This window comes from Mustela erminea, chromosome 6, assembly GCF_009829155.1.
Source record: "Mustela erminea isolate mMusErm1 chromosome 6, mMusErm1.Pri, whole genome shotgun sequence".
In the NCBI taxonomy this organism is placed as follows: Eukaryota; Metazoa; Chordata; class Mammalia; order Carnivora; family Mustelidae; genus Mustela; species Mustela erminea.
Genome location: NC_045619.1, coordinates 72,252,714 through 72,269,057, shown reverse-complemented (window position 1 = coordinate 72,269,057; position 16,344 = coordinate 72,252,714). Strand labels below are relative to the sequence as shown.

The window sequence follows — 16,344 nt, the reverse complement described above, 5'->3', positions numbered from 1 at the left end:
ACTTAACCAAGGAAGCAAGAGAACCTATACTCTGAAAACTATAAAACCCTGATGAAAGAAACTGAAGATTACACAAACAGATGGAAAGATATTCAATGCTCATGGACTAGAAGAATACTGGTAAAATGCCTACTACGCAATCTACAAATTCAATGTAATCTCTATCAAAATACCAACACCACTTTTCACAGAAGTAAAACAAATAATCTCAAAATTTGAATGGGACCACAAAACACCTCAGTCAAAGAAATAATGAGGAAAAAACAAAGCTAGTTTAAATCCCAGATTTCACGATATACTACAAACCAGTAATAAAACAATATGGTACTGGCACAAAAATAGTCACAGATCAATGGAAAAAAGAATAGCCCAGAAATAAACCCACACTTAGTATCTGGTCAATCTATGACAAAGGATGAAAGAATATACAGAAAAAGATACTCTCTTCACTAAATGGTGTTGGGAAACCTGGACGACTTTATTCCCATATACAAAAACAAATTCAAAATGGATTAGAGACCTAAATGTAAGACCTGTAACCATAAAATGTAAGGCCTATAATCATAAAAGAGAACATAGGCAGTAATTTCTCTGTCATCAGCCACAGCAACATTTTTCTGACTCTATCTCCCCATGCAAGGGAAACAAAAGCAGAAATAAATTACTAGGATCAGAGCAAACCATAAAGCTTTTGCACAGTGAAGAAAACCAACAACAAAACTGAAAGACAATCTACTGAATGAGAGAAGATATTTGCAAATGACATATCTGATAAAGGGTTAGTATCCAAGATATATAAAGAACTTATACAACTCAAAACCAAATAATAATAATAATATTACAATTAAAAATAGGCAGAAGACCTGAAGAGATATCTTCCCAAATCAAACCTACCAACAGCCAAGAAACATATGAAAAGATGCTCACCATCACTAATCATTAGGGAAATGCAAATCAAAACCACAGTGAGATTATTACCTCACACCTGTAAGAACGGTTAGAATCAAAAACACAAGAAACAAGTGTCGGTGAGGATGTGGACAAAATGGAACCCTTGTATATTGCTGGCGGCAATACAAACTGATGCAGCCACTGTGGAAGACAGTATGGAGGTTCCTCAAAAAATTAAAAACAGAACTACCACATGATCCAGTAATTCCCCTACCAAGTACTTACCCCCAAAAACCAGAAACACTAATTTGAAAAGATACATGTATCACTATGTTTATAGCCAAGATATGGTAGCATCCCAAGTGTCTGCTAACAGGTCTTTGTGGTATATATATATACACAATGCAGTATTACCCAGCCATAAAAAAGAATGAAGTCTTGTCACTTGCAAAAATATGAATGGACAGAAGGTATTATGCTAAGGGAAATAAGTCAGACAAAGACAATACCTTAGGATTTCACTTATATGTAGAATTTAAGAAACAAAACAAAGGAATAAACAGAAAGGAGAACTGACCCACAAATACAGAAAACGAACCAATGTCTGCTAGGAGGAAAGGGAGGTGAGGGAGACAGGTAAAATGGATGATGTGGAGTGGGGGCACAGGCACAGGCTTATAGTTATGGAAAGAATAAGTCATGGAGTGAAGGTACAGCACAAGGAATAAATAATCAATGGTACTGTAACAGCATTGCATGGTGACAGTACCTACACTTGTAGTGGGCAGCACAGTACAAAAACTTACGGAATCACTGTGTTGTACACTTGAAACTAATGTAACACTGTATGTCAAATCTACTTCATTAGAAAAACTGTGAACTCACAAATGTTTTTACAACAATTATCACACATTTTGTTGCATGCTTCTGAATTCCACACTTCATCAAAATGTTGAGCTATCAATACACGGCGACACCTGCAAACACATTTGGAGATACAAATTACTAAATGCTTAGTAAGTAAATGCCTAGTAAATCCCTATTTCAAAACACAAGAGTTATTAACTTATATTAGTTTCCTAATGCTGTTGTAACATCAACACAAGCTTAGTGGCTTAAAAGAACACAAATTATCTTGTATTTCTAGATAAGTCTGACACGGGTCTCTCTGGCTTAAAATCAAGGTGTCAGCAGGGATGGACTTCTTCTGGAGGCTCTAAGGAAGAATCTGTTCCCTTGTGCTTTCCAGTTTCTAGAGAATGCATGAATTCCTTGGCTCATGCCTCTCTTTCCTCCATCTTCAAGGCCAACAAGTATCATTCTGACCTTCCTTGGTTCCTTCCACATTTAAAGACACTTGTGATTATACCAGACCCATCCAAACAACCGAGGGTTATACCCTATTCTCTGGGGGACTATTCTTCTGCCTACCATATATAGTTTTTTCCATATGTATTTAATAAATACTTCTTTTAAAAGTTGTCTAAGATTCCCTTTAAGATTCAATACTGTGCAAAAATTAAGAGAATTTTCCTGATAGCAAAGTAATTTCTTGTATTTTAGTAGTTTCTTGTATGTGACACTAAAACCCAGAAGACGCTTCTTGGGAGTCTATCAGATATCTAAGGAAATTTTCACATTCATATTTCTTTAACTAGATTGTTGCACCACCTACAGGAAAGAAATGACATTTTCTGTCACAGTCCAATAACTGCTTATCGGTTCAAAACTTTTGAGTCCTTATTAGGTTGAGAAAGGAGAGTATAAAAATGACTAATACTGAAAAAAAGCCATAAGGGAACTATATGGTCTAACTAAAACCACCCTATATAGATTTAAATTTATTTCTTAAGGAGAAACTTAACCCTGCTCTCAACTATCTCATCAGCCTATCAGCTGGTGAGATGGTACCTGCTACCAAGCTCAGCTCTCAAAATGCCTACTGTGTATACCTTTTCAAAATTAGTAAAACATGCAACTATATTCCAGAGCCAGACAAAAAAAGGCTTGGGCTCGTTTATATCAAAACTTTCAGTAAAGGGGGATAGATGAAATAAGGTAAAGGGGATTAACAGGTACAGTCTTCCAGTTATAAAATAAAGATGACCAGGGGATGTAATATGCAGCAGAGGGAATATAGTCCTTAATATTGTAACGTCTATGTAGGTTGACAGAGGGTCACTAAACTCACTGTGGTGACCATTTAATAATGTATATGAATACTGATTCACTATGTTTTACACCTGATACTAATATAATATTGTATGTTAATTATTCTTTAATTAAAATCAGCATCTCAATATGCTTGTTCTATAAAATTAAAAAAACTCCAATAAAATATAGTTTTGGAGGATTATCAGGGAGAGAGAATCTCTCATCTTGAATTAAGGCAGATCCTGCGGGTTCATGTACTGACATTTGCTTTTACAGGTTTGTACTTGATATTCTAGCAGTGTATTTACTTACTGAGCAAGTACTCCAAGTAATTTCACATAGTGCTTATGTTTAAATGACAAGTTATAAAAAGGTATGTGGCTTACTTGCTTATGTTTTGACAGTATGACACCATTTCATAAAGCTTCTGTTGTCCCACGTTCTCCATCACCACCATTGAACTTATTCTGAATATATCTCCAAAGCCATAATACAAAATACAGTCTGCTTTCAAGTCATCTCGACCTGTAGTGTAAGAAATCCTGAGATTGCATAATTACTTGAAAATTTCAAAATATGCAAAAATAATAAGTATAAAATCAGCTGACAATGCTTCACGATCTACATATATCATGTCTAGAAATTGCAGAGAAATGAAAGTTAATTTTTAACAGTGGCCCTCAAATTATAAAAAGAAAAAAAATGACTAAAGAGACCTACCAACAATCAGTTTTATAACCAAAAAAAATGTGCATAATCTAGTTACTGAAGTTATAAACTTAGTGAGACCACTAATTAAAACTTCAGAAGGCAAAGATGGGCCTCAAATTAATTGCAAAAAAATTTTTTTAATTTTAAGAAAGCAAAAATGACTTCATTTTTGTAAAATACTAGCTAATAAAGAAGACTAAAAACACAGAACCATTAAAACTCATCTATAGTGTATTTTTTAGAAAAGCTTTATTAAAATTTATTTCTGGATAGGAGTTGTACATACCTGCACGTCCACTCTCTTGGTAATAATTTTCAATAGATTTACTCATTGAATGATGGATAACAAACCTCACATCTGGTTTATCAATTCCCATACCAAATGCAACTGTGGCCACTACTACCTAAAAAGTTTTAACATTTTATGTTAATTAAATCAAGTTAAAATATTTCTAAATGTTAATGAGGCTTCTACTGAAGATATATACTTAACCTGGATTTCATTGGCTGACCATCTCCGATGAACATCGGTCTTATCTTCTGGTTCCATATTGGCATGGTATGCACCTGCTTGAATTCCCAGTTTCTGTAAACTAACTGTAACTTGCTCAGAATCTTTCTGAGAAAAGCAATATATGATTCCTGTAGTAAAAGACGTTCAAATGTTAGATATAATTTTTAACACACATTTAAGATACTGATTAACATAATGCATGGAAGAAAAAGATTTAGGAAAAATTCCAAGGTTCTGAACACATAATGATTTTCTCATATAAAGATTTGATCAGCAGCTTGCTCTAAAACACAGATAAGCCCTGGGCCACCAGTGTTGTTGTTCCCATTACCTCTTTTTTCTCTCAAGTATGATGTAAAAAGTTTCAAGTACAAGTGACTGGGGCTCTGCACTGAACACCGGTAACAGATCTCTCTATTTGCAGGGCTGACCAGAATGTCTTATGTGCTGACTGATACACTCTGGGAAGCTCTAGGAGAGATAGAGAGTTGCAGCCTTTCTCAAATTTGACCCTGGAGCTCCTTTCACTCCAGGGCACCATTAATATCTCCTAAAAATCTGTAGAACAGCTTTGAAATGCTACTTTTCACAAACTCTGTGCTGCAGTAACACCTGTCTATGCACTAATCCTGGAACAGGTAGATAAATACTCTCAACTCCATCTACCATTAACTCATTCAATACGTACTATTTAAGTGGATAATAACTAAGTATGTGCTATTGATAATTAGCATTATATCATTAGGTCCACTATTTAAAGCAATTAGGTGCAAATAAACAAAAATAAACAGTTTTATGACCCTTACAATCTGTTCCATGAGCAAATGACACACCCAATTTCTAAGATCACCAAGCAAATTAATTTATCCTATCAAGTATCCTTTTGCCATGAACTAATATTTTTGGTTGCAAATAATTTATCAGTAGATCAATGTAATATTAATTACTTTTCAAAAGTTCTGAATCTTCAAAGATGGTTTGTTTTTATATTACCTGATTGCCCTTTGTATCTCCCATTAATAAGCTTTACAATATCCTCAATAAAATCTTCCGTGTTGGAGGGCTTCTGCCGAATCTAAGAAAAAACTAAGTTATTACAAAGTAAATGAATGAGCACCATCCATGTAGTTATTTACTTAACAATTTTCAGGGTGCCATACTTTTATGGGCACAGTGCTTTTTCTCTTATTCTTATATTCACCTGCCTGACTCTTCTTGATTCTTGGTTTTGAATTTACCAGGGAAGAAGAGGCACTTGTAAAAGATGAAGACCTTTTTATTTTCTGGGTTTTTTTTTGTTTTTTGTTTTAAATAGGCTCCATGCCCAGTGTGGAGTCCAATGCGGCTTGAACTCACAACCGAGATCAAGGCCTAAGGTCAGATCAAGAGTTGGATATTTAACTGACTGACCCACCCAGGGACCCCTATTTCTGATGCTACTTTTATAAAAACATAAATCATGACCTAAATAACTTTAGTGAAAACTCAGGAAAATATTATCTATTCTTTTAAAAGGATTAGAAAGAAAGAAAAAAAAAATAGCTGTTAAGCTATATAATCTAAATTGAGTATTGACAAATCTTTAATGGCATATTAATGTTGTATTATTTTCTAAGTAACTTTAAGAGATGTCATTAGGGTCCTTGGTGTCAATCTATGCCTTCCCTCCACCCCTGCACAAGAATGTGCATCAATTTCACAAGGTGATGTCTTTTATTTAACCCAGCAAAGGATTATGCAGCAACAGAAATACACAAAGAAAGCATTAATTACTGATCTGCTTATAATGACTTCCTGATTTTAAAAACTTTTAAGAGTTACTGTTACTCATGTAAGTAAACACAATGAAAAGGTCACCATCACGGCAATCCTTCATGAAAGTAGTAAACTGACATTGGAGTTACACACCTCATAATAAAGATTCGGTCGATTAAAAGAAGCTGTGAAAGTAAAACACTTTTCTACACAGAGTATTTTCTGGACATCCTTCAGAACATGACTTGTCGCGGTTGCAGTCAACCCCATTAGTGCTGTGTTAGGGAATTGCCGCTTCAAGATACCAAGTGCCTTGTAATCTGGAAAAGAGAAAACACTCAGTAGCCCACTTTCTACCCTTAAGGAGCAAATGACACCTTACCATTATGCAGTTAAGCAATGGTTGCTGGATTTTCTTTCCCTGGTTCCCAAAATCTAATCTGCAGTTGCTACCTGACCTTTCTGAGTAAGCAGGCTACTTCTAACTGGTTCTTCAGAAACACTGTTCTGGCATGCAGAACTCGCTGCTAAAGAGAGGGAATACTAAAATATTTCCAGTCAGTTGTGTGTTGGTCTGCAACCTCTGACCAGTGGCTTCAAGAGGCAGTGGGACTGGCCATAGCATGTGAATCTCTTACAACTAACAAAAGAGGACATCAGCCAAGCCCTTTCTCCCACCACTATCCTCCAAGTGTGGCAAATTCAGATCAGAAAACTTTTGGTGAAGGCACTAGTTTTTACAGGATTTATTTTTGGGAAACCATTCTGGGCTCATTATTTATCATGAATGTTTCCATTACTAGAAGAGTTGTCCTCAAGTACCTGAACTACTTGGAGAAAGTGGAAAGAACTATGGTCGAAACTGCTAAATGTAAAGCTAGAGGACTACTATGAAAACAGAGAAGGTTGTTGTTGGGGAAGTCATGAAGGTTTCAAGGAAGTAACATTTGAGTTGGGTCCTAAAGGACAAGCAGAAGCTCACTAGGAAGGGCAAAAGGAACCACCAGGCAGAGAGACACAACACATAAACTGCAAAGACACCAGAAAGAAATGACGTGGCACAGTCAGACAACAGCTAGTAGGTCTGTTGGGATAACCCACAGTGTCGAGCTGGGTGCATCTACTGTCAACTCCAGGAAGCTGGGAACCACATTCCCTGTTTGGCTCCAAGTGAGAGCTGGCCCAAAAGAGGACCTTGTGCAAGGTGGGGCAGGTAGAAGTGAACCAGCCGCCATGACTCTCTGAAGATCTCTCCAGGCAGATAGGATAAGGGACAGATGCAGAGGTGCTCAGCCAGTTCTAGCCTGTCCTACTTTTTTTCCAGTCTTCTTTCAGTTCTTCTTCCCAAATGTAAGCCTTGCCCATCAACGGGCCCCACAAGATGCTTGGCAGGAGACCCACAGAGCTGACAGATACCCAGAGCTTTACCAGAGACCTCTCATGAGCTTTCCCTTTGTGGCTCCCTTTGGCACAAACCATGCCAGTTGAACTCCCCTATAAGCTCCACTGTTCTCCCACACCAGTGCTTCCGGAAACAAGGGATTTTTCTCTGCTTCTCCATCCTTCACATCCCCTACTCCTCACACCATTGTACAGGGTCTACTTCCCAAAATAAATCCGTGATCACCTGCCATTCACAGTAGCTCTGCTTCCCTGCCTACCCCTCGACTGATACCATTACACTGAAGAGCACAGAAAGTCAGGCTTAAGTACTACTGGGAACAACATGGTTCACTGATTCTGAGGAGCTAGGAAATTTGTCACTATGTAATTTTTAAAGCACATAAGGGATATAAATAGACTCATCTTTAGGTAGCAGTGCAAGGTAGGGGCTGGAAAAGACAAAAGACTTAAGAAAGGGAAATCAGTTCAAAGATGGCTGCAACAGACCAGAAACCCAGTAAGAAGAGGAACAAGGCATGACAATGAGAATAGAGCAGAAAGAAAAGGCTGAAGAGAAACCCAAGAACTAGAACCCCTCAGGTTCTGGTGACTACCTGGATATGGGCCCGGGGGGAGGTAAGAGCAAGGAGCAGCAGAAGGGAAAGGTAGGGAAAGAGTCCAAGATTCATCCATTCGTGCCAAGCACGCCTCCAGGCACTGAAGATTAAGTGGTGAACAAAACAAGGATGCTATGCAAATGGAAGAACAATTCAAGCAAAGAAACCAGACAAAACACAGTAAACCAATAAGTATTAACATACATATTATCAGAGAGTGAGAAGGGCTCCTAGTGGTAAGCCCAGGGCAGCAGGAATATAAGGAGGGAGTAAGGAAGAATAGGAAATTGGACAGAGACAAAGGGCACAGACACATACTGCCTTATGGACCCCAGTTAAGAATATGGAATTTATTCTAAGTATAAAGACAATCTGCCAGGTAGTTTAGGAGGGGAAGTACAGGGTTTGATTTACATGTAGAAAAGACCACTTTGGTTGCTATGTCGGGAATGAACTACAAAAGGGTTAAGACTAGAATCACAGACTAGTGAAGGAGCCATTGTAGTAGACCAATGGAAAGGAACCCAAGTGGATCTAAGAGACAGCAGTAGACAAAGAGAAGTGGACAAACTTGACATTTGGTTCAGAGAAGAGTGGACAGGACTTGGTGATGGTCTCGTTCTTGCAGAAGCAGGATAAACCAAGCAGGATGTGCCACTATTAGGTTATTTGTCTTCAGCTCCAACTCCACCCTTTTATACCCTGCTTTGCAGCACTGGAGCGGGGAATCTGCACACTCCATTTCTGCTTTGCCAGCTGGCAGTGGAAGGACAGAGTATGAGGCTGGGGGAGGAAAAAGGGTTTTGCTCCTTCCTTTTTGCTTCTTGTGGGCTTGCTTGTATTCTCAAGAACCTCGCCCCAGAAGGCTTCATCATCCCTACAGCAGCACTGTGTCTTCAATGGAGCAGCTGAATACAGTCGGCTGTTTTTCCAAGCTTGGGGAGCCTGCTTCATCACAGGTTCCCCCCAACCTCTGCCTCCACTAATAGACACCAGCACCAGGGAGCTATGTCTCCTCTGAGGTCAGAGTGTCAGCTCCACAAAGACCCTTCTCTCAAGCTTATTACTTCCAACCTTATCTTCCCATTTAGGAACAAGACAAGAATGTCCACTCTTACTCCTCTTATTGAAAATTTCTCCTAGCCAGAGAAATTAGGCAAGAAAAATAAAAGGCATCCAAATTGAAACAGAGTAAGTAAAGCTGTCACTATTTGCAGATGACATGCAATTACACGTAGAAAATTTGCAGAACAAAAAATAAATACAAAAAGAATCAGGGTTTTTTTTTTTTTTTAATTGTATTTTATTTGACAGAAACAGAGTATAAACAGAGGGAGTGGCAGAGGGGGAGATAGAAGCAGGCTCCCAGCTGAGCAGGGAACATAATGTGGGGCTCAATCCCAGTTCCCTGGAATCATGACCTGACCCGAAGGCAGGTGCTTAAATGACTGAGCCACCCAGGCACCCTTGTTGTATTTCTATATATTAATAACAGACTATTAGAAAATTTAGGAAAACAATTCCATTTACAATTGCATCAAGAAGAATAAAATGCCAAGGAATAAATTCAACCAAGGAAGCAAAAGACCTATACACTTGAAAACTGTAAGACACTGATAAAAGAATTGAAAATAACACAAATAATGGAAAGATATTCTGTGTCTATGAACTGGAAGACTTAACACTGTTAAAATATCCACATACCCAGAGCAATCAACAGATTCAATGCTATTCCTATCAAGAGTTCAATGGCATTTTTCACAGAATTAGAAACACAAACCTAAAATTTATACAGAACCACAAAAGGACCCAATCGGCAAAGCAATCTTAAGAAAGAACAAAGCTAAAAGCATCTAACATCCTAATTTCAAACCATATTACAAAGCTATAGTAATCAAAACGGTATGGTATTAGTGTTAAAATACAAACATGGATCAACAAAACAGAATTAAAAACCCAGAAATAAACCCACCCATATACGTCAATTAATTTATGACAAAGGCATCAAGAATATAAAATGGAGATAAGCAACAGACTCCTCGATAAATGGTATTGGGAAAATTAGACAGCCACATGGCAAAAGAATGAAACAAGAAGCTTATATCATACACAAATCAACTCAAAATGGGTTAGTCTTGAACATAACACCTGGAACCATAACACTACCAGAGAAAAAACAGGGAATAAGCTCCAGACACTGATCTTGGCAATGATTTACTGGATTTGACATCAAAAGCAAAGGCAACAAAAGCAAAAATGTGTTAAGTGGGATAACAAAAACCCAAAAAATCCGATTGAAAAACAGGCAAAGGACCGGGATAGACATTTTTCTAGAGAAGACATACAAATAGCCAACAGGTACCTGAAAAGATTTTTAGCATCACTAATCATCAGTGAAATGCAAATCAAAACCACAATGAAATATCACTTCACACTTGTAAGAATGGCTGTTATCAAAAATACAAGAAATAAGTGTGGGAGAAAAGAGAACCCCGGTACACTGTTGGTAGCAAAGTAAATTGGTACAGCCACTACGGAAGACAGTACCGTTGGGCACGTGGGTGGCTCAGTCAGTGAAGCACCCAACTCATGATTTCAGCACAGGTCATGATCTTAGAGTCATGAGATCAAGCCCTGAGACAGGCTCCGTGTGGGGAGCCTGCTTCTTCTCCCTGTCCCTCCCTCCACTAGTCCAAGTGTGTACACTCTTTCTCTAAAATAAGTAAATAAATCTTTTATAAAAGAGAAAAAACAAGAAACAGTACAGAGGTTCCTCAAAATTTAAAAACAAAACTACCAGATGACCCAACAATTCTGCTTCTGGGTATTTATCCAAAGGAAAGCAAACCCACTATCTTGAAAACAATTCTGCTTCTGGGTATTTATCCAAAGGAAAGCAAACCCACTATCTACACCTCTATGTTCACTGGAGCATTATTTATAACAGCCAACACATGGAAACAATCTAAGTGTGCACTGATACATGGATAAGGAAAATATGATGTGTGTGTATATATATATACACACACATAGATGCACAATACAATACTATTTGGCCTTAAAAATAAGGAAATTCTGCTACTTGCAACACACACATAGATGCATAATACAATACTATTTGGCCTTAAAAATAAGGAAATTCTGCTACTTGCAACAACATAGATAAACCCTGAGAGCATTATGCTAAGTGATGCAAGTCAGAGAAAGACAAACACTAATATATCACTTATATGTGGAATCTCTAAAAACAAAAACAAAAAACCTCAAAGATACAGAGAACACCCTGGTGATTGCCAGAGGTAAGGGATGGGGGTGGGCAAAATGGGTGAAGGGAGTGTCAAAGATAAATGGGTGAAGGGAGTGTCAAAAAGTACAAACTTTTAGTTATACAACTAAGACTCATACAAGGTTATATGTCAATTATGCCTCAACTAAACGTTTTTTAAAAATGGGTACACATTTCCAATAAACAATTAGGAATATAAATTGCAGCTGAAGAGGAAGAAGACTAGATATGGGAACAACTGATGAAAGCTGGCAACTAATCTGAAGAGGCAAGGCAGGTGATGGTAACACACAAGCAACGGCTCTCATCCTAAGTAATCAGACCACTGAGGTTGGAAATAGAGGGCAAAGGTCAGAAACCTGGTATTTTCAGTAGCTACAGATAACAACTCTTTGGAGTAGTCTGATTAATATGGTGGGGTCTCTAGTAGAAAGGGCAGTATATACACTGCTTAAAGTATTTAAATCAAAATTTAAAAAAATAACTAAATAGCCCCAAATAATTCTGAAGGTAGAGAACTGCGTCTTCAGGCCACGAGTCCACAATGTCTGGGGAAGTATAAGAAAAGGTGAAAACAGATCAGAACCTAGGGAACACTAACATTTAGGGTGGTAGTAAAGGAAGGAGAACAATGGCAGTAAGAATGGAAAGGAACCACATCAAAGCCTCCCTCACAGTAACCACACAAGGAGAGAGGTGAACACAGGAAATGGAGAGGAATGCAGATAAACCCCACAGATTAAGCCAGTGAAGAGTGAGGGGGCCACAGTCACCTGTGAGCAGAGTGGTGGAGGCAGAAGTGATTCAATGAATTCAGAAGGGAAGGAAGGTAAGAAACAGATGGTGAGTTTAGAGGATGAGGTGAAAGGAAGAGCAGAAAGAGGACAACATCTAAAGGGGTGGGAAAGGTCAAAGGTTATTTCAGTTTCTATCTTTGTTTTTAGGGAGTCTCACAATTCAGGAGTGGCACCTGGGGGCTTAGTTGAGTGTCTGACTCTTGATATCAGCTCAGGTCATGATCTCAGGATTGTGATATCTAGCCCAGTGATCCGCTCTGGGCTCAGGGCAAAGTCTGCTTATCCCTCTCCCTCTGCTCCTCCCCTTCCTACTTACTTGCTCGCTCACTCTCTCCCTCTTTCAAGTTAAATAAATGCATAAAAATCTTAAGGAAAAAAAAAAAGCTCAGATCATGATCCCAGGGTCCTGGGACTGAGTCCCCCCATCAGGACCCCTGCTCAGCTAAGAGCCTGCTTCTCCCTCTGCCCCTACCCCTTGCTCATACTCTCTCTCTCTCTCATTCACTCTCTTAAATAAATCTTTTTAAAAATTTTTAAAAAATTAAAAAAATTTTTTTTAAAGATGCAGGAGTGAAGACTTTGCCAGAGCGAGATCTTAAGAAGGCAGGAAAGGATGAAGTGGGAGAAGTCATGGTAACCATTACAAGAAATGATCTCTTTTACCCTAAGAAGAAAAAACAAGATTACTAATATTTGGAAGGAGAAAGAGGAGACCTTCAGACAAGTTGGCATCTATTTCCTGGGGACCAGTAGGAGGTGGGACCTAAAGGGAAGTTTAAGGCAGGGAAAGCTTGCTGGGAGAAATGCTTAAAGGAGGCACATCAGGAATAAGTAAAAGCACAGTGGAATCTGATGACAGCTGACCTGAGGTGGAAATGAATGTAGCCATGCAATTTTTTTCCGGCCAGCGTTTAGTACTGTAACAGCAGGAATGGGGGAAGCAGAAGCCAGGAGGGGTCCAGCAGCTCAGTCTGGCAGAGAGTCTGAGGCAGGTAAAATGCCAAGCAATCCACAAGAAACTGAAGTGGCAACAGCAAAGTCTGGAAGGAGGAGAGAGGGACCATCAGGTGGCATCTGGGGTTGTGGACAAATACGAGGAGGAATTAAAGGGGAATACCAGGGGGCTATATGCATGTGAAAGCAAGTTCAGAAAGAAATGACATTGATATCATGAGCCGGATTTCTTAAAATTTAAGGTTATTTTGCGCAGAGCAAGTCTGGGTGATCTGCTTCCAGCTATGACTGCAGGAATAGGTTGGAGGAATAAAGACAGGGTTACTAAAATATCCCACAGCACTGTAATTCCATGGTGGTAGTTGGGTACAGACATGGAAGTGGATACTGGAGACTCTGATGATTAAAGAACACTGCTCTGAAGCAGATACGGATTCCTCAATGGATGCGAGAGAGAACTTGGTGTAACTAAACCTTTATGGCTAACCATGGGAGAGAATCATGTTGCTAAGAAACATGCATTTCACGGGATAAAGGCAATCAGACTAAGCGCTACCATGGGGGGAGTAAAGAGACTGAAGACTACCTCTCAACTCCCCTTATATTAAGGCAAGAGAAAATGAGTAATAACTGGCTGAGGAAATAAGTTTAATGAAACCAGGAATTTCCTTCATGTGAGTAAGAAAATAATCCCTAATTTCAAGGAGTGTTCTAGATACATCATACATACCGGGTCTGAAATCATGTCCCCAGTGGCTACAGCAGTGAACTTCATCCACAGCAATCCGGGTAAATCTCCTCGCTTCATAGGCTTTCTCTAGTCTCGACATGAACATTTTGCTTTTTGCGATTTTTTCTGGAGTCACATAAATTAGCTTCAGCTTGGAGTTTTTATTTACCATTTCAGCATGAACCCATTTCACATGCTCCTGTTGAAAACAAGAACAGACACAATGATGGAACTAAGCTTGTAGACTGGCATACTAAGCAGTAAATGAAGATGCCTGTTACTCAAAGCAAGAGCTTTGGACTGTTTTAGCAGATGCTGAGTTAATTAAAACTGAGACTATGCCCCAGTACTAAACTTCAAGTCAACTGTAAAAAGCATTTTAGATGTTTACTTGTATCCAAATGTCGATAAAAGAATAATTTCATTTCGTGGGTGTGTGTGTGTGTGTGTCTTTTTTAAAAAGATTTATTTATCTAAGAGAGAGAGAGAGAGAGAATGAGAAAGAGAGCATGAGAGGAGAGAGGTCAGCGGGAGAAACAGACTCCCTGCTGAGCAGGGAGCCTGATGTGGGACTCGATCCCAGGACTCCAGGATCATGACCTGAGCGAGCCATCCAGGTGCCCAGAATAATTTCATTTGACAAAAAAAGAACAAAAAATAAAAATGAAAACACTTTGGGGCACTTGGGTAGCTCAGTCAGTTGGGTGCCTGACTCTTGGGTCATGATCTCAGGGTCATGGGATCAAACCCCCATCAGCTATGCGCTCAGTGCTGAGTCTGCTTGTCCCCTCTCTGTCTGCTTCTCCCCACCACTCCTGCTCTCGCTATCAAATAAATAAATCAATAAATAAAATCTTTAACCAAAAAAAAAAAACAAGGCCCTGACTCTCCAGAACTTCCGGCAGAGTAAGTGGAGAAGCAAGGTTGAGAAAAGAAGTGTATTCATAGCCTATAAACTGCTAGTGGAAGCAAACAGAAAACTGGACTTATCCTATCCTTTCCCTTTTTTCCTCCCCAGTTTTTGAAACACCAGTGATATGGCATGAATCTCTACTTATCTGCAATTTACAGCTATTTTCGAGTATTATTACTCTATTTTTCAGGGTTAAGGAAGTACAGTGGTAGAAAGCAATGTTCTCCACATCCACGCTATTGAATGAGACAGCAGCTTGGACATGAAAAGGGGACAGAGAACTTCTGTAACAGGCCACTGAACCCACTGACCGAGCTTAACATCATACAAAATAACCAGGTTATGATGTACCTCCTGAGTCATGCCATGGGAAATATACTCTTGAAAAAGAAAAGAAAAAGGCCAACTACAGTCAAGCTTTTAAAACTAAAAAGAACAAACTGAACAATATTACAAGGAGGTAATCAGAAAATCAAAACCAAAACAAAGACCTTAATTTCTTCAACAAATAAATTTGCATGGGAAAGAAATAAGAAAAAAGGGAACCTACAGAAAAATCAACAAAACACAACATAATCTATCAATCTATTCTGGAACACAATTTAAAAAAAGAGTAAGCTTTGATGAGAATATTTTTATTTGATGATGTTAATGATCAACACTAAATTTTTTAGGTGTGATGATGTCATTGTAATATCTTTCTCATTCATACTGAAGGAGTTACAACTAAAATAATATAATCTCTGGGAATTGTTTCAAATAAATAAAGCAAGAGGGAAGAGGGTGGGTATACAAATGAAAAAAGATTGGTCCTATGTTGGTAACTGTTAAAGGTGGCTAATGGGTAACTGGCAGTTGCATTATGATTCTATTTCTCTATCTTTTCAAAAGTTCAGTAACATCCTTTTTGAAAAAGAATAGGTGAAAAAGGCTATTCAACAGATGAAGGTAAGAGTCCATTCCCAAACAGATGAAATTCCACAGGGAAAGCATACCTTGCTAGTAATGCACCATTTGTATTTAATTATATTCCATAATTAGAAATTCTTGCTTACCATTTTCTAATAGAAAATATAAAACAGGTGAACTAATGTTTACTGTAAAGTGCCAGATAGTAAATATTGGATTTTGTGGGCCATATAATATCCATCATAACTACTCTGCCATTATTCTGTGAAACAGTGTTAGACAACATGTAAATGAACAAGCAAGGTTGTATTCCAATAAAACTTTATGGACACTGAAATCTAAATTTCATATAATTTTCACACTTTAAAAAGTACTTTCATTCTTTTAATTATTTTTAAACATTCAAAAATATAATAATCAAGGGGTGCCTAGGTGGCTCAGCTGTTTGAGTGTCTGATTATTAGTTTCAGCTCAGATTGTGATCTCAGGATTGTGGGAGTGAGCCCATGTCCTGAGGCTCCATGCTGGGGAGTGTGCTCCCCATCTCCCGCTCCTTCTGCTTCTCCGCCCGTGCACATATGCTCTTTTTTTCTCTCTCAAATAAATAGATAAATCTTTAAATTGTGTGTATTTATTTATTTATTTATTTATATACATACACACCAAGCAGGAAGGACTAGAAAGAAAAAAAGAATACCACCAGAACCACCAAGTTTACAGGTAACACAAT

General features: G+C 38.4%; 1 protein-coding gene across 1 annotated transcript in view; it reads right to left on the bottom strand.

The window, feature by feature from the left end:
* RECQL (RecQ like helicase) overlaps window positions 1-16,344 on the bottom strand; it is a 55,460-nt gene that overhangs the window by 7,522 nt on the left and 31,594 nt on the right. Inside the window, exons 6-12 of the mRNA XM_032347712.1 lie at window positions 13,793-13,991; window positions 6,179-6,345; window positions 5,264-5,345; window positions 4,250-4,398; window positions 4,043-4,160; window positions 3,432-3,570; window positions 1,777-1,868 (exon numbers count right to left, since the gene is read on the bottom strand). Coding sequence (XP_032203603.1) covers window positions 1,777-1,868; window positions 3,432-3,570; window positions 4,043-4,160; window positions 4,250-4,398; window positions 5,264-5,345; window positions 6,179-6,345; window positions 13,793-13,991 — 946 coding nt within the window. The remainder of the gene's footprint in view (window positions 1-1,776; window positions 1,869-3,431; window positions 3,571-4,042; window positions 4,161-4,249; window positions 4,399-5,263; window positions 5,346-6,178; window positions 6,346-13,792; window positions 13,992-16,344) is intronic.